The sequence below is a fragment of the Euprymna scolopes genome, chromosome 11 (assembly GCF_053919585.1).
Source record: "Euprymna scolopes isolate OS-2025 chromosome 11, ASM5391958v1, whole genome shotgun sequence".
Lineage (NCBI taxonomy): Eukaryota > Metazoa > Mollusca > Cephalopoda > Sepiida > Sepiolidae > Euprymna > Euprymna scolopes.
In genome coordinates, this window is record NC_136492.1 from 27,498,930 (window position 1) to 27,519,129 (window position 20,200).

Genomic DNA, 20,200 nt, shown 5'->3' on the forward strand with positions numbered 1-20,200 from the left:
ATTATCCACGGATGCGTTTCACCGCATACGGCTTTTCAGCGTAGCTGAAATTTAGCTAAATTCGAAACTTACGCGGTAGAGCTATAGCGGACGAAATGCGCATGCCTACTTTATAAACGCATTTGATTTCAGAAAAGGAAAGTCACTAAATTGTTTGTTATTTTCGTTGAATAGAAAGCTGTTTAAAAAAAGGTTAAAGAGTGGAAATCTATTTAAAAAAATTTTTTTAATATCTTTATTTTTTTTTTTTTTAATAGTCCTATTTTCATGACCTTTTTGGTTTTTGCAAGAGAGTTCTTGAAACTATCGGAAATTACATTGAATTTGTTTACAAATTATGTAATTTTCTAATTTGGACTTTGTAGAAATGAGATATGGCAGCTTAATTTGTAACGTGACAGTTACTCTGCAACGGTATCGTTACATTTTATCACTGACCCACATGTAGAGAGTCGCAAAAAAATAGAAAAAAAAAATCGAGTCAACGTTTAAGCGAGAAGACATTAAATGGTACTTTCAAGAACGCGTTGCATCTCGTTTTAAACAGTTCAATGTTTTTGCCATTTAGTTAAAAGCCTGCTGTCTCGACATACGATGTATTGTTTTTCTTTCCCTTCTATTCCTCCGCTGTGACGTCACTTTGCGCACTGGCTCGGTTATTTGTATGTCCTGCAGCTGCTACAATCGTCAGCGGCTCTGTTACAAATTAAGCGGTTTATAAAATGGATTCAGGTTTGAACTTTGTTTCAGATTGCATTTAATACTTCGACTATTTAAATTTTAAAATTCAAGTCATTACAAGATCAGTCTTACTGTCAACCCATACGAGCTAAACATGACAAAAAGGTCGGTTAAAACGGCTAATTGGATATGGTGAATTTCTCTAGTAGAAAAAGACAGATACTACACTTTAAATTTATCCGTAAATATGGAAGCGTTCTAAAAGTAATGCCTAGTCTTTATTCCACTCAAATGAAACAAAGGGATTTAAAATTGTATTTTACTAGCATTTAAGGCCGGCGTTGCCCGGGTGTTTGGAGGTGCATGTTGAGCACAAAAGTCAATTGTTTCTACTTGACTATTATAACCCTTTAACAGTTTTGTGGTCAAATCAAGTTATTAAGTTAGATCCATGTCCAAGGAACCTATATCTAAAATTTCAAATGTTTAGACCCAAAATTGTAGGAGTTTAGAATTCTCAAAGGTCAAATCGTTGACCTTTGACCCCTTAACAGCCAAATTTCTGGCCGGAAACAGATCAAAGATTTTCCCAAATCTCAGTATCCTGTATATCAAATTTCGAGTCTGTAGACTGAAAATTGATAGTTATTGCATAGGGGGGGGGCACACAAACACGTTTCATCTCTTGCAAGTGTTGACGGAGAATAAGAAAAAAACCAATCATGAACGTGCGTCAGGGGCAAAGATACCTTATTGAATTCCTCCATGCAGAAAATTTAACAGATTAACCGGGGCTTGTTAAACGTTTACGAATCGGATGCAGTTGATGTCAGCATAGTTAGATGGGTTTAATTTCAGAGTGGTGACAGATGCGAGTGACAACGCTATGTGGACGCCCATGCACAGCCGACACCTTATCGCTGACGAAAGTGCATTAAGATGAAGACCATGTAGAAATATAAAATTCTGGGCCATAAACGGTGGGTTTTTTTTTTTTAAGTCGATGTAGACCTAAACTACATATGTCACGTTAAATCTAGTCAGTACTATGGTATCAGTTTCATTTATGGATGTGTGTCACCTTCACGTAGACTCTAGAAGATATCTGAAAAATACCAACCAAATCAAGCCGGTAAAAAACAAAACTGCAAACTTAATCTGTGAAAAAAAAAAAAAATGTATTGGAATTTTTCGGACTACTGCTATCTTGGGTGTTATTTTTAGAAATTCTGATGTAACCTCCGAATTTGAGGTCGGGCTTGTCGAACTCTGGAATATGGACCGAATTTTGAACGAACTCGTTCATCCGAGGGTAGCATGCTTTTAGCTATGATGAAGCTAGTGTTACCACAGTGGATTAAATAAAAGGTTTCGTTCAGTGTCGTGCAGCTTCCAGAGTTCGAAAAGACCCACCTGAAGGCAGAATGTTACATCGGCTGAAACGTTATGGGAATAACACTCCAGATGAGAACGGTAGTCTGAACAATCAAGTATGCCAATCCTCATACAAACTTCAGAGACAATTACGAGAAACCTGTCTCTTGAGCAAGATTCAACCAAGGACCGGCAAATATTAGTTTCGAATACATTAGCGTTTGAACTGACGAGTTATCTAAGGATTATCAAAAGTTACAGCTGCTTAAAACTGCTCAAAGAAATTGTTTCTTCCACAAAATAGGCTTTTATGTAGCTTTAGTACATAAGGTGCGTTCTGAATTAGTAATTACAGTGTGATCATTATATGTACATAATTAGAATTAAACTAACAACCGGTTCGATAACTAGTGACAATACTTATTTACTCATTACGATCACGAAGGAGAGTCCATAGACTTAACATTAACATCCGTTGACACGATTATTAACAGGACGACACGACGTTGCCTACGACTGGATAAGGATCACACTACTCCCATCATATAACATTAGGCTGTTTAGATGACGATTGGAAAAAATGTACAGGACTACTATTCTCATCTGTAGTTTTATTTCGGCCGATACTAATACAATTCCGAATTATTAGAGACTTCTACCCGGTCATGGCCGACGCAATGAGATCATGATACTCGTGTTAATTAAAGGATTCCGTTCGATACTCCGTACAGAGGATTCCAGAGTTTTACAAACCCCTTAAAATCGAAGGTTACATCGGCCGAAACGTGAGAACAAGATGAGAACAGTAGTCCGAATAATCGTATATACGTATTGATGCTTGAAGGCTGTTCTACTCTTGTAAGTCAGAAAAGTGGCGACAACAGAAGGTCTCGTATAATTTCAGTATAACCTTGCATGGCCTTATCAGAAAAGAATTCCTACGCTAAAATTTGCTTAAAAAAAAAAAATTAAGATTTAATGTTGCAGTTAGTTTCATTACCGGGTTTATCAAGGTCATAAATATTTACACAGCGTTTGTTTAAAATCGAGAACCTGTAATATGCACGCAAGATAAAAGTTAGACATTAAAGATTTTAAGTATCACTTAAGACAACATTGAATATGTAACACTAATAATGCGATAGGATAGTTGCGTAAGTACGGAATCACCGTTCAACCCTTTTTTATAACGGAATCGCCTAATCGGAGATGCATTGCAGAGAAAGTATTGTTGACATTTTATCCGATGAAGTTCGTGTCGAACGTGTAAATAAAATGCACTTTGACTTCGTTGGGATTAAAGTGTAGTGCACGTTCAGTCCAAATAGTACAAGCATATTTGGGAATCCGCATTCACGCTGGTCGTGGAATTTTGTAATGCTCGGCGGTACCAGAGAGATAAAAATGGAACTTTCAGGTCCAGCTAGGTTAAAAATAAACTAGGTGCTAATGCACTTACTGATCCGCGCTATTTTTTAAAATCGCATTTCTAAGTTTAAAGTTGTTTTATTCAATTGTAAGGTTAAAGTATAGAATAGGTACAAAACACCCCCTCCCATTGTTAATGTTTTTAATAAACGCACGGATCAAACAGTGTACGAGTACCACAAACTAATTTAATTAGTTTTTAGGCAAGACAATCTTATAAAAGTTGATTGTTTAAAAATATTCTCATTTACATTAGCACAATTCCTTTAGTGTAATTGGAATAATTAAATTCTTATGTAACATGTCACAAAAAGCAAAGATTTGGCGGACGAATTGATTGACGAATTAGGATTCAAAAGTTTAACCCCAGCGGTTAAAAAGTTGGATTTCCTGGAAATCATTTTGGTCATGCAAATAGGGTTTCGTTTGAAGAAAAAACAGCGGTGGCGGACGGACGATACTAAATCAAGCGTAGCCCAAGCAGTCAACTTTTCTCTAATGCAATAATCAACTTATTTTCTAGTTTTTTTTTTTTTTTTTTAAACCTCGATCCTATCCAAGGCGGTTAAATAGGAAACCTGGAGGTCGGTACTGTTCATTTGAAAACTGCCAGCATTTAATCATAACGAGAAATAAAAACAATTGAGGTTAAGGTTATTTTATCAAGTTTAATTTACAATTATTTTTTTTCGTGCATTTCGTATTACCATTTCAAAAACATGCTTAATTTAAGAGCCTTTAAATATTCATGTCATGAACGTACATTCCGAATAATGAAGCCCTGAATTAAACTAGAGAAGGATTTCCGTAATTAACTACAGTAAACCCCTAGTAACAAAATACAGTATATAATATACAGGTACATAATACTAAGGCGAGGCAAATACCGTTAAACCGCCACCGGGTTCTACTGTATTCGAAAAATACAAAAATAGAGTGCAAGCTAAGCAGAAACGAGGATCATTTAAATTTCAAAATTTAGTTTTTTTCGCGATTAAAGTAGGGAGCGCTACAATTCACTAAGGATAAGTCGCCTTTGTAGAGTGCGTGACTTAAATGTTGAGCTGAAGAGCATGCCAAAATAAGGATTTCTTGGGTTTAGCGTTAAGCCATAAACTAAATTTGTATGCTATAGAAATCAAAACGATTTAGGTGTACATGTTTTAGTATGAGGGCAAATGAGATTAGTCAAAAGGCTGAACATCGGTTTTGAAAGTTATTTAGTTATCAAATTTCGTGCTAACATTTCCTGATAGACCGTTCTTGAGAATTCCGAAGATAACGAAAAGAATTTGCAATTGGGTAGAAGTATGACTGTATAATTTCATAGAGAAACTGGGAATTTAATCACGTTGGACGAAATTGGAAGTCTACAACCTTTTGTGAGAAAGAGTTTCGGGAAACAGATCAGCGTCAATGCAAGAATGTTTAGAGCGGCAGTTTAGTACGAATTCGTCGCATAGAGAAAGAACAGTCAGAATTTCTAGAGCAGGAGAGATATCCAAATCTTTTCCAGAAACTCCAGAGATTTTTTTAAGGTTTTATTTACAAATTGGTAATTTGAGAAGTTTGATTTAGAAATAAGCGTATTTTTATTTTGGTTAGTTAAAACGTTATAAAAGTTTTATTTGGGTGATAGCTATATTTTTCACAAGCCAAAAATAGACTAAACATTTTAAGGTTCTTTTGGATTTCGTCCTTGAAAGTTCGGATTAGAATACATTGACATTGTACTGTGAATTTTTTAAACGGCCAAAACTTATGGAAATGAAATCCTAAAATTAATGGTCAAACTAAAATATTGAAGCAATCGTAAGCACCAAATTCAAGTTACTTTTTGAACAATTTAAATTTCTGAAGTCTTTAAAGTTAAAATTTGGAAAAGTGTTTCAATTGTCAAATACGTCGGTAGGACAATGGAAAGATAAACTTGAACAAGTGCACTGCGGAAGAGGCTATTGCTAATTCCAAATATACTGGAGTCAAAATATAATTGATTTTAAATAAAAATCATCCTGAATATCATTCATTAGTTTTATCTAATCAATATCAAATCTAAATGACAGTTCAAGTTTTACCCGGTTTAATATTGTCATTTGTAGTGACAGCTTTTAAGACAATTTTATTATTTCAGAAATGCACAATTTATATATGGTGTTTATTTTTGTTTTGCATTTACACCATGGAATACCCTTTTTTCGTCTGCTTCTTTTAGGCTTTCATCCAATCTTTAGTTAAATGAGCTTAATAGCAAAGCTATGACAAAAAAAAAAAAAAAAAAAAAAAAAGTCCCTTATGAGATAAGCCATTTCTTTAAAGACTCTTGGATTAGGAAAAATTGCATTCCTTCAAGGATGAATATGCAAATTTACTTTGAATATAACTCAAATTTTCAATAAGTTTTCAAAAAAAAAATAAAAAATTAAGTGTATGAAATTTAACTGTACCCGTCAAATTTATTTTTCGGGAAACATTTAGCTTGATAACTTTTTTCAGAAATGAAAAAAGTTCGTAACTTGCTTGCCATATACATATGAAAATGTAGATTATGTGGACAAGCAACGATTAATTGCAGAGAGTGAAAACTACAGTAAACCGGCAAGAGTATTATTTTATAAAAGTTTTTGAATAATTTCGTGTGGCCGCATTCGATAAATTAGTTGCCCCCACCCACCAGATTATTTAAATTAGACAGGTTAATTTCCTTGATATAAGGTTTTATAAAAAAATTGAGTTTAAAATACAGTAATGTGCGCGGGTGTGCACACGTAAAATAACCCTTCAATACGGAACAAAAAACAATTCGATAAATTATAGGATATTTATGACAATAAATTTACTAAGTTTATACACTTTACTACAGTTTCACGGTATCACCAGAAGTGTCTGCGATTGAAATTGATAAAAGTCGGGGATACTTCTGATGATCGGTGATACCATGAATCTGCAGTAAATATTAAAACAAGTCACAATTATTATAGGATTTTTACTTACTTTGGCTTGGGCTTCCGCTCCCAATCCTACTTTTGTAGCTCTGTACATGATTTCGCTTTCAATAGATTTCCACAACAAAACAGACTGATCACAAGCCAGACAAACAAGTGTGGACGGGAGGAGTGAGGAAAAAACTTTATATACAAGTGCCCCAATAGTGGTTATCAGCAGCAGCTGCTGTAGTAGACAGGATATGGTGGGAGAAGGGGAGGGAAATTTAAAGTTACGTACGCACTTGTCATTTACTTCCTTTCTTTCCTTCCTTTCCTCATTCGTTCTTTTTTTCTTTCTTTCTTTCTCTTTGCCCCCCTCCGCCTACTTTTCTGTGTTCTTTGTTTTTGTTTATTTTTTAAAAGATTTTCTTTTTTTTTTTAAATTTATTACGTCCCTTTTTGGAGTTGTTTTTCTCATTTTTGTTTTCGTTTTCGTGAGTCACCGAAGAATCACGTGATACGAACGCTCTCATCTGATTGGTCAGTTTAAACGAAACAAAAAAGGAGAAAATAAATAAATTAATATAAAAAAAAAAAAAAAAAAAAATCGCCGGCCCACGCTAAGAGTTATTCTTTCAAACTTTTTCTTTCTTTCAATATCGGGTTTTATTAACTTTTTCTTTAAAAGGACATTTTTCTTTATATCCTAGGCGTGTATTTATTAGTAAAAAATATTTTTTAAATTCTTTAAAAAGGAGTAACATAAAATTAACAAAAATAAAGATACAGGACCCCCCCCCCCAAAAAAAAAAACTTAGTTTTTCTCATTGTAGGCGTTTTTTTTTTTTTTTTTCAATTTTTTTTTTCACCCAAAACAAGACATATTTTGAAAGTTTTTAGTTTTCTCCCACTGCAAGAACTTAGACGCCAGGGTCGGAAAGTGGGATTTAAGAAATCAGCGCCCCCGATGAGGGGCACTCTGACCCTGCAAAAGGTATCTGGGCAGCCCCATCGGCATTGCCCGCTAAGGGTGCGCCAGGCGATTAGCAATAAACTAACCAAAAGAGAAAAGGCAAAGCCTAGAAGGGTAGACCTCCTAGAACTGCACAGGAACAGCATTACACCGCAATCAACAGGGGCCAGGTCATTAAAGGAATGATCTAATCTCTGTTGATTTTAGGGGCCGGGGATAAAAACCCTTCTGCGAATGAGACGTACTTTGATTAGGAGCCAGATTTATAGGAGGTTTCCTGAGTGGGGAGTTGTGCCGCAAGATAGCTGCATTATATTTCTCTTGGTTTTTATCTGTCTGCCCCAATTTTTCTCGGAAACTACCGTGCTGACTTGACTAAAATCCTGTATGGACTTTTTTATGATGAGGTGCAGCTAACTAAGGATTATGGTCTCCGTCCATTTTAAAGTTAAGGATCAATAGGGATAATATGTAATATAAAGCTGAACACAATCAATTTGTCATAAAGTACTCATTTTAAGTCAACGGGCTATAACTTTTGACTGTTTTTAAAGAGTTAAAAAGTCTAGTTTGTTCATAGTACTATGTTTTAATTTTCGCTTGTTGGTACAGTCGGAGCAACTGGGGTCAGGAAGAGAATTCCGGAAGTAAGCGACTCGATAAATTAAACTAGTAGTAGAATTAATTGCCTTCCCCTTATTTTTATTATTATTTATTTCTCAATATTTAAAGTGATATAAATAAATAAATAAATAAACGACTCTGGTACTATTTACCTCAATAATTTGCTGTTCCAATTTGCGAGTAGGATTCAATTCACAATGTAAATCTCGTGTGAAAGTGAATCCCCCGATGTTTGTTGTACTAATGACTCGCTATTTATTAAGGCTAAAAGTCGCTCGAGGATAAGGATTAATGGCAGTGATTGACAGTGGGATGATAAAGAATATCATGAGAGGATTGAAAATAGGGAATGAAAAAAAAACATTAGATTATTTATAACGGTGTTTATGATAAATATTTTTCTATGTTTGATATTTAAAAAAAAATGACAATTATTCTGCAGGGAAGCAGTCTACTTGTAATGTATTCGAGAGATGGGAAATTATTGTAAAACAAACGACGCATGCATAGTCCCCCGTGAGTGCACATTAAACGAGGCATAAAAAATGACTAAGTTCAGCATTTTCCCCCTCCCCCATTTAGCTCCAAAATCCCCAGGGACGTCAAATCTTGGTGAAAATGAACAAACAGTGCAGTTTTAAGCCTTAAAATATGTAAATTTGAGTTCTGTACTATGCAAAAAAAAAAAAAAAATGACCATCATTTGTCCCCCCCCCCATCATTTAGCCCATAAAGTCCCCAAGGCCATGACATATTTAAATTTGAGTTCAGTACCTTACAAAACTGTAAAATATACATACACAGAAAATTTTGGACAAATATGGTAAAATAGTTCCAAAAATGGAGTGTTTTATTAGCCCTAAAAGAGCCGCTGGTTTATCGCGAAGTATAGACAAACAAAATTATATAGAAATCAATTGGTTACAACTTTTCAGAAGGTTTTATAAAAATCCAAGGCACCAATTTTTTTCAATAAGCACAAAACTGTCAATTTAAGCCAGTTTAACCCAAAAGGCACCCCTAAATGGGCAATATTTTACTATTTGTAGCGAGCATTTTCTTTATGAGGGTCATCACTTATCAAGGCCCGAAAGCCACTCGACGATAAAAATTAACGAGTGTACGGTGATCATGGCGATAACAGTGTATGAATAGTTTTTGGTGGAAATGGGATAGAAATGGATAATTTAGGGGGGAGCTCAACAAGAACGTGTTTACATTGGACTAAAAGACGACAGTATTGTAGTCAGTTGGAAAGCAGAACAGAGGAACAGTTCCACAGGCGGACAGGGCACGGAAAGAAGCTTTATTCATTGAATTTTCGTTTAGATTCAGGCACAGATAGAGAGTGGTGGAAATCTGTTGCTAGTGGTTGTAGTTAGACGAGTGCTTTTGTGAAAGTTTAGCAAATCCAAACGAACATGAAAATAACGATGTAGCAGAGACAGACTCGCAACATCTCTTCTGTGAGAAAGAGGTTGCAGGGAAAGAAAAGGGTATCAGCTACTAGGCTACGAATTATATTCCACGTTCGAAATCCTATTATTATTATCATTATTATTATTGTGGGCTCATGAGGAGCTTTCACACAGGTTATCAAAGATGTCATTGAATACAGCCTGTGGTGGTCCCTGGAAGCTGAGTGACAACAAGTCTCCCCAGATTTTCCAGTACCCTCCACCTCTTTCGATACCATTTGCAAATAAATTTGCATTATCACAACAGCTGCTTACCATTGATTTCTTGTTAGCAGTGGACGTTGATGTTTACTGGAATTTGAGTGGCAATAAGCCTGAACAAGGTCCCATTTTTTTTTCGCACTTATACAGTGGAGGTCTGGTTAATGCTAACTCCTCAGTCTTTCCTTCCTCTTTGACTACTTGACTCTTTAGTTTCGCTCTTTTTTTTGGGGGGGGGCACAGTGATGTCGCAATGGGGGTGGGGATTAGAGAACTTATAGGTATGCAGCTTCAATGTTCTTGGATCCATGTAGCGCTTCATGTTTTGTCTCTGTAGCAGTTTGTCTGGTCTATGCTTCAGGATGTTTCTTTCTTGTTAATTATTACGACATCTGGTCTTCTTGCTTGGATGGGTTTATCAGTTTATGTCCATATCCCATAGGATTTTGTAATTCTCGTTTTCAAGTACTGTTGCTGGCTTATGTTTGTACCACTTGTCTGTGCGTTCGAGATGCAGTTGTTTGCATAATTCCCAGTGTACCGCCCTTCCCACTTGGTCATGTCTATTCTTGTATTTCTTTCGGGCAAGTTTGCTGCATTCACTTATTATATGGTTTATCGTTTCGTCTCTTTGTCCACAGAGTCTGCATTTACTGTTTTCTTGTGTTTTATCGATCTTTGCTTTGATGTGATTGGTTCTTATCGAGTTATCTTGTGTTGCGGTTATTAGGGATTCAGTTTCTTGACTTACGTGTCCTTTTCGCATCCATATTTTCGTTATTCTCATCTTTTGTCTTATGAATCTTTCTATGTAGTTGTTTTTGTTTCCATTTTTCTTTTCTCGTCCATATCTTTTATCTCCTTGTTTTCTGTTTTGTTGATTTTCTCAGTGTTTTCCGCTGCCATGCTTACCTTTCCCTGTTTTGCATTATGTATTTTTCAAATTGTTTTTTTTTTGTGACATGCACACAATCTTTTATACAAATTAGTCCTCTTCCGCCGTCTTTTCTTTTCTCATAGAGTCGGTCAACATTGTCCGTTAGATGTAGTGCATTGTGCATGGTCATGAGTTTCCTGTTCTTCTGATCGAGGTGTCTCAGTTCTTCTTTGGTCCATCCTATGAACGGTCCTGAGTATCTTATTAGTGATACTGCCCAATTATTTATACCTTTCATTATGTTTCTGCTATATGATTTAGTTTCTAGAAGTTTTCTTGTTCTCCTGAGGTATTCCTTTCCAATTCTCTCTTTCATTTGTGTGGCTTTGATGGTGTCTGATTCCAGAACTCCCAGGTATTTATAAGCGTCTCGTTCTCCTAGGGTAATTGTCCCAATTTGGTTGGGTAGCTCCATACCCTCTGTTGTTTCCAGTTTTCCCTTTCTTATAACTACTAGTACACACTTTTCCATACAAAACTCCATTTGGATATCCTGAGTGAAGATCCTGGTGGTGTTTATTAGTGTCTTTGGTTCTCTTTTACTTCTTGCAAAAAGTTTCAGATTGTTGTTGTTGTTATTATTATTGTTGTTGTTGTTATTATTGTTATTGTTATTGTTGTGGTTGCTAATGTTATTATTATTATTTTTGTTATTATTGTTGTTGTAATTATTATTGTTGTTGTTGTTTTTATTGTAATTTTTGTTGTTGTTCTGGGTGTTATTGTTGTGATTGTTAATGTTATTGCTGTTATTATTATTGTTGTTGTTATTGTTGTTTTTATTGTAATTATTATTGTTATTTTGTAGTTATCATTATTATTATTATTATTTATTATTATTATTATTATTATTGTTGTTATTATTAATATTGTTGTTGTTATTATTTTAATTTTTAATGCTGTTGTTGTTGCTGTTGCGGTTGTTATTGTTGTGTTTGTTAATGTTATTATTATTTTTATTATTATGTTTACTATTATTATTGTTGTTGTTATTATTATTATTGTTGTTATTATTATTGTTGTTGCTTTGTAATTATTATTGTTGTTATTTTTGTGGTTGTTATTGTCGTGGTTGTTAACGTTATTATTATTATTACTATTATTATTATGTTGTTGTTATTGTCGTTGTTATTATTGTTGTTGTTATTATTGTAATTGTTGCTGTTCTTGTTGTAATTATTGTTGTTGTTGATATTATTATTGTTGTTTCTATTATTATTGCTGTTGATATTGTTGTTGTTGTTTTTGTTGTTGTTTTTGTTGTTGTTTTTGTTGCTATTGTTGTAGTAGTAGGAGGAGACTGCGGAAACCAACTCACATAAAATTGTGACGCTAACCAGTAACTTGGATACTGCAATAGGAATTTAAAAAATCAGAAAGAACACAACCACAGGAAACCAATAATTCCGACACCACAAAATACTATACCCCATCCTCCGCAAAAAGAATGGTGGCGTCTACATCGAATGGTGCCACACAGAAGAGTCTCGCAGATCCTGGAAGACCGGGGAAGAAGAGCACTAACCAGACCTCCAGTGGAAAGGTACGAAAAAGCTTTGGACTCTGCAGAGGCTTTTTGGCACCCAAATCAAGACTGATCCACATCTGGCATCAATTGAAATGAATGGCTCTCGTCTTCAGGAGGCCTCAAGTTTTGACAAGCTTCTGGGCTTGACCATTACTCCTGATCTTAAATGGAACACGTACATCAAATCTGTTGCCAAGGCCGCTGGAAAAATGGTCGGATCTTTCTATCGATCCGGTAAATATTTCACTGCTGATGCTATTCTCTATCTATATAAGAGCCAGGAACATCCAAGGATGGAATATTGTTGCCACATCTGGGCAGGAGCTGCTAGAAAGGACTTGTCCTGCCTTGATAGAGTTCAAAATAGACTTCGTAGCCTCGTAGGAGATGTCCTTTTCTCTTCCTTGCAACCTCTATCTCACAGAAGAGATGTTGCGAGTTTGTCTCTGATGTATCGTTATTTTCATGGAAGGTGTTCAACTGAGCTTCAATCTATGGTCCCCCCTCTCCAAACTTTCACAAGAAACACTCGTCTAGCTGTACACACTATCAATAATCCCCCCTTACTCTTTATCTATGCCTAAACCTAAACGTAGATTCCATGAACAAAACTTTTTTCTTAGAACTGCACACCTGTGGAATTGTCTTCCGTTTTCCTGCTTTCCGGCTGACTACAATATGGTTGTGTTCAAGTCTAACGTAAATAAGTTCTTGATGAGCCGTTCTATATAAGTTATCAAATTTACCAAATTTTCATTACTAATGATTATTATATTGTCCAATGTCTACTGTACACTCTTTAACCCTTATCCTTGAGTGGCCTCTTGGCCTTGATAAGTGGTGATGCCTATGTAAAAAAAAGAGCTTAAATCATTTTGGTTTATTAAATACCAACTTCAAGTCCAACGTTAACAAATTCCTAATGAACCGCCCCCTTAAGTAAACACTTCATCAAATCTCCACACTAACGTAATGTACTTGCAATAACCCTTATCCCTGAGTGGCTTCCGGGCCTTGATAAGTGGTGATCACTGTGTAAAAAAAAAAAAAGAATACCAATGATAGTTGCTGGTGGGAGTTCAAGGATAAGCGGCTGCTGTGAGAGAGGTGGAAAATTCTGGAAATCTGGAGAAACTTGTCACTCAAAATCCAGGGAACAAAAAGGTTATTGGCAGTGAGTGATCGCTGGCGATGGCCCGTGTGACAACTATTAGTGAGATGATAATAATAGTTTAGTTAATAAAAAAAAATATGCAAGCTAAAAAAAAAATTACAGTAAAAAATTAAAGTAAAAAAATACTTCCTTGAAACGCCGGATAGGTAGAGCTAATTACTAATAAAACCCCTTAATCCAGATTATTGTGCAAAAGAAAACATGACAGTTTGATATATTTTAACAAACAACAAATAAAACTTAAACGCTTGAAAGATTTTCCGCTTTAAAGATTAAGAAATAAATACACTAAACACCCCCTCCATTATTTCTTCTGTTTCTTTCTCTGCAACACTAAGTTTGGGTGTCGACGCATTTTTGTCGTGTCAGTCAGTGACGTTGGTTTGTGGAAGTGAAAAAAAAAAAAAAATGAAGCACATTCCTAATGAATCGAGTCGGGAGATGGTGAAAGATAGAATGGGTCAAGATATTCCGCTTGACCCTATTTGTGTGGGTTTTGTTATTTTGGCTGTGAAAAAAAAAAAAGAAAAAAAAAGCAATTGATGTATGTAAGAAAAAAGAAAAAAACAAAAACAAAAACAAAACAAAATAACAATTGATCCATGAAGTGTGTCCATTAGAGTAAGGCCGATAGTTAATGAAAGACCTGATTTGGAGTAGAGAAAGGATAGAACAATTACTATAAAATCCATTATTCAAAATAAGGTAAAAAAATTTTTTTTAAAAATTAAAAAAAAAAAACGCCACCACGTAACATAAATAGGATCTGCAGGAACAAATATATATACGATTATCCTCTTTGTCTGTCTCTTTGTGCGTTCTGCTCTTTCTCGGAAACTCCTGGACGATGTGGGTGAAATTTTGTATGGAGCTTTGTTATAATGAGGTGCAGCGAACTAAGTATTATAGTGTTCGTTCGATAAACAGTAAGGGATCGATAGAAATTAATATGGATTAATACTTAATGTAAAAATAAGCACTTATTTAATATTCAACAATCAATTTGGCATAAAAGTAGCTATTCAAAATGAACAGGCCATAACTTTTCCGTTTTTACCGAACTAGAACAAAAACGTCTGGTATATATATATATATATATATATATATATATATATATATATATATATATATATATATATATATATATATATATATAACCTATATATATACTTGTAAAAGTACCCGTCATTGACTGGGTTCAAAAACAGCCTACAGAAAATGGTCTCTGATTTATGCAAGTATGATAGGTTATGAAAACGAAGGGTTGTAAAGAGATAGCTTCGAATTTGGGGATATCAAAACCAAAGCAAAATATGATGAAAGTAAAAATAGATAAACCCCATAATTTATTATACCATACCTGTTCACACTGAAACACTTATCACAATATTCTGTGGATCTATATAAAAAAAAACTTCTTAAACTTAGTGGCATATTTACATTCTATGGAGGTCAGGCGCGAACGTACACCCCATAATTTTATCATACCATGTTTCTTCAAACTTAAACATAATTATCTAAGTATACTTACGCAGATAGATATGAAAAGTATTTATAAAAGTTTGTGCCTATTTCCATTCTATGGAGGCCAGGCGCGAACGCAGACCCCGCAATTTTATTATACTATCCCTATTTAAGTTAAAGCATACTTATCAAATTATTCTTATGTACATCTATATCAAAAACACTTGTAAACTTTTTTTTTTAATTTTTTAATTTTTTATTTCACTACTTTGTGGACCAGGCGCGAATGCAGACCCCACAATTTTTATGAACCACTGTTCTGAAGGATGAAGCATACCCATTCCTGTGTCTCGATACATCTTCTATAATTATATGCAATCAGATTTTAAAATAGTCAACCATATAGGAGCTTATTCGTGACCACACACACACACACACACACACACACACACACACACACACACACACGCACGCACACTCAGCTTTATATTATATATATATATATATATATATATATATATATATATATATATATATATATATATATACGTGTTTGTTCTACTTCGGTAAAAATCCTAGCATTAGACTGATTTCTCCATGTATTTCAGATTTGGGAAACATTAGCAAAAAAATACTAGACGAAATTTTACTTTAATTGAAAAACAAAAGTTACCATAACCTGTGGAAATCATCGGAAGAGGTAATTGAATGGTTCGGCACACTAACCCAAGGCAAAAATAGAAAATTCCTTCTGTTTGATATAGATTCATATTACCCCTCTATTTCAATCTCTTTGAGGGAGCACTAGAACTAGTGAGAAAACTAAAAAGATAACAAAATTAGAATTAGACATTATAAGATTAGCAAGAAGAACTCTAATTAAATATGATAACAAACTATGGACCAGAAAGAACAGAAACCTCAACCTCGACGTCACAATTGGGGCCCCGGATAATGCACAAGTAACCGACCTTGTAAGCCTTTATATACTAAATGAACTATAAAAAAAATTCCAGGACTAAGAGGAGGACTATAACGGGATGATGCATTATTCTACATGAACTCAACAAATAGCTTATTTGAAAACAAAATTTAAACAATTCTTCAGTAAACTGAACCTAGATATAACAATAGACTCAAACCATAAATGTGTAAACTTCTTAGATATAACCCTGAATCTAGACAACAACTCCTATGAATCCTACCATAAACCCAACCAAACGCTATTCTACATAGATCACAAGTCCAATCATCCGAATAATATGAAAAAAGCACTTATACCTAGCATCTCCAAAAGAATATCCAAAATATCAGAAAATAAAGAATTATTCAATAAAAACAAGGAATATTACAACCAATCCTTAGCTAGATCAGGATATAAAGAACAAATTAAATTTGTTAAGGAAACTCAAAACAATAATATAGGTACAGAAAGAACAATAAACAATACAAATGTAATATCTTACAACATGTTGATGAGGAAATATAAAAAAGGAAAAAAAGAGCAAAAACAAATGAAAAAATAAAACATACAATAAACATAAAAAAGAAAAATGAAAAAATGAAATGTAAGAGAAGTTAAAAAGAAAAATAGAAGGAAGAGCCGGATGTGGTTTAATCCACCGTTCAGCCAGCACATAAAAAATAACATCCCAAGGGAATTTTACCAAATTATAGACCAGGATTTCCCGCAAGATAGTAAACTAAGTAAGATAATTAACAAAAACACTGTTAAGCTATCATTCTCAACGTCTGCTAACTTAACAAATACCATAATTGGCGCAAATAACACGAAAGTAAACAAACTTTTGAAAAATAGAAATAGGGCAGAAAATGAATCTAACAACGTAAAAGAATGTAACTGCCGGGACCCTACTGAATGTCCAATGGGGTGAACTGTTTAACTTCAAACATAGTATACAAATGCAAAGTTATAACAAATAATAAAACTAAAGTATATCTGGGGAGCACCGAAACTTGCTTTAAAGACAGATATCGTACTCACCGAGCATCGTTTAAAAATGAAACTGAGAAATAAGGAAACAAGAACAATGGATAAAAATGAAAACAACAATAGAAAGGATCATAACAATTGTGACAACTACAACTACTATAACAGAAATAGAAACAGAACCAATAGTAATAGCGAAAACAACCGAAAAAAAAACAAAGAAAAACTCAACCACTTTAACAGTATGGATTAAGGAATTAAATAAAAATAAAACTGAATATAAATTAAGATGGTCAATAATTGATAAAATGGATAAATATAAACCTAGCAAATCGAAAAGATGCAACCTTTCAAAAGAAAAAAATATTAAACAAACGACTAGATGTAATCCACGGTTGTTTGCACAGAAACAAATATTTAATTTCACGCACTAGAGCAGATTAGGGAACAAAACAACAACAAAAAACAACAAAAAAACGTATAATATAAGGAAAGATAAAAGATGCAAGGGAGGTGATCCTAGATATAAAAAATGATTCCCTGAGGGAACAGAAGGATCAAGTAATAATACGAATTCAAACACCAAGCAAAACAGGTATATAAAAATAAACACGCATAAATGTAGAAATACAATTATATAAAATTATATGATAATTGGAAAAAACAAATAGAAAAAAGGGGAAATTAAAACAAAAATAAATAATTAATTAATAAAAAATAAATAAATAATAAAAATACGAAACTACGGGTTAAAACGCAAAACTATCTTCACATAACACCAAAAGATGGAGAAAGTGAGGAGGCAATCTTTCTACCCGAATACGATGTTCAGCATGTTAAAAAAATATACCTTTTGTTGTAAAAATCTAATGGATAAACATCTGAAGAAGTTGATGGGAACAGGATATTTTTATGGACACATAAATTGTAAAATTGCCAACCTATTAATAAAATAACTGTAATGGAAAAAATCCAGGAAATAAACGAAGGTTATAAAAAAGAAAACGTGAGTCTTTGAATTTTCAACAAAATTTTATATATATATATATATATATATATATATATATATATATATATATATATATATATATATATATATATAGCGTACAATTTTCTTGAAAATTCAAAGACTCACGTTTTCTTTTTATAAGCTTCGTTTATTTCCTGGATTTTTTCCATTACAGTTATTTTATTAATATATATATATATATATATATATATATATATATATATATATATATATATATATATATATAGAGAGAGAGAGAGAGAGAGAGAGAGAGAGAGATAGATAGTATATGTATTCATATTTCGATAGATATGTATTCATATTTCGGAAAGTCTTTTTAATCGGTTTTCAGCCAGAAATTTGTCTAGGAGTCAAAGTTCAACGATTTGACCTTTGAAAACTCTACCAAACTCCTCCGCCAATTTGGGGGTTAAACACTTGAAATTTTACATGTATGTTACCTTGGCATGAGTCAAACTCTTTAATATATATATATATATATATATATATATATATATATATATACATATGCATATAAAGTACATAGGACATGAGCACATAAAGTACATAGGACATGAGCAAAGCCGGCTGAACTGCTAGTTAATTATAATTGTGTGTCTATGTGTGTGTGTGTTTCTTTAATTTAATTAAAATATTTTAATGTTTCTTACCATCTAGTGACAACTAGTATCAAAATAAAATGATATGATAATTTCCTAAACTAATGAAGGGAGCATTATGAATTTTAGAAATCTATTTTAGATGACATAGTAGCATTCGACATTATTTTAATGTAAATCTTTACATGTAGGAATTACGGGCATCGATTCGTAGCACTGTGAGTAGAGCCGCCAACTGTCAAATGGTTCGATCCACGACTGGGGGCAAGTGCTTGTTTAGCCTCACTGATTAGTTGTGATACACCGAAACAGTACTGTATGTTTGTGAGAGAATATATTATAATTATTTCCACAGCCAGACAACATCGCAGCTCACAAGAGCCAAGAAAACCAACAAACCGGAAGTCCAAGACTCGAGTTTCACCCTATTTTGGGCTCATCAGTTAGATACATCCGAACTCAGGATTTAAAACCCGAGCCTCTTGAATGCTAGGTGAGCACTCTACTAACTGAGCAAACACGCCACGCACACAAGAATGCTTATTAACTTACACAGATAAAGCATCCCGCGGCATAGATCCGAACAAGAGCATGGAAGAGGCTCGGGTTTCAAATCCCGAGTTCGGATGTGTCTAACTGATGAGCCCAAACGAGGGCGAAACTCGAATCTTGGACTTCCGGTTTGTTGGATTTCTTGGCTCCTGTGAGCTGCGTCGTTGTCTGGCTGTGGAAATAATTATATATATATATATATATATATATATATATATATATATATATATATATATATATATATATATATATCCTGAGGTCGGGATTTAAGTAATTTTGCTTTCTTACTTCTTTGTTCAAACTCCGCTCGAAGATCGGGTTCTTTGACGATAAGTGCTGACGCGGCTACACAAACAAAAACTGGTTTATCAAGAAAATTGACTTTGCTTAGCGTTTTTATTGCGTCTATCGAAATCAATGTCAAACCAAAAGGGGTGCCCAATATTACCAGGCACTCAAATCTACTCTCCAACGGGAAGCCGACGGACCCGTTTGTGTTCCCCTCTGCTGATTATTCACCTTGATGGTTTGCTTTCGTCACATCCGGTACACTTCCTTTGCTCACTATGGTGCAGGAGCAGCCAGGAGTTCTAATGCATCCAAAACCCCTTAATCTGGTCTGACTTTTCTTGGTGTGCACTCGCTCCTATGGTTTTCGTAATTATTGCGACCCAAGTGACCCACCTTTCAAATTATATATTTCGCTCGAGGCAGAAGCTGGAAAATGCTTATTTTATTTATTAAAGAATACCTCGAAGGATCTGATGGACATTTTTAGGCAACCCATGTATGAGGTTTATTTTGAAGCCTTGATGATGCCTCAATTGAATCGAAGATAAAGCTTTCACAAGCCTCTCACAGAAAAAAAAACACATTTACGGTTTCACCTGGGAGTACGCGGCGTTCGGTATATAATTGCACAAAATCTACATAGAAATCTAGGGCGAATGTAATATACAAACTTTGTTTTATGAAGATATAATCCCACACTTTTTCACTCAATTGCTAGTGGACAGCAAAGGTATCGCCTAACAAACACATGAGGATTATCTCTACAATTATATAAATGCAACTTTGTCTGTGTGTATGTGAGTTTTTTCCTTATAGACTCTGAAACTGCTGAACAGATTTTCTTTAAAATTTACAGAACTTTAGTGTATAAGTCTGGGGGTGATCTTAGTTAAGTTTTATTTCAGAATAGGGCCGATAATTTCCGACAATCGATAATTGAAACAGCTATTTTAATTTATCTATCATCGGTAAAGCAATTTTTTCCATG

General features: G+C 34.1%; 1 protein-coding gene across 1 annotated transcript in view; it reads right to left on the minus strand.

Annotated features, from left to right (window-relative positions):
* LOC145287812 (myophilin-like) overlaps positions 1-6,935 on the minus strand; it is a 35,959-nt gene extending 29,024 nt beyond the window's left edge. Inside the window, exon 1 of the mRNA XM_080135673.1 lies at positions 6,478-6,935. Coding sequence (XP_079991799.1) covers positions 6,478-6,525 — 48 coding nt within the window. The 5' untranslated portion in view covers positions 6,526-6,935. The remainder of the gene's footprint in view (positions 1-6,477) is intronic.
* Between the last annotated feature and the right edge of the window lie 13,265 nt (positions 6,936-20,200).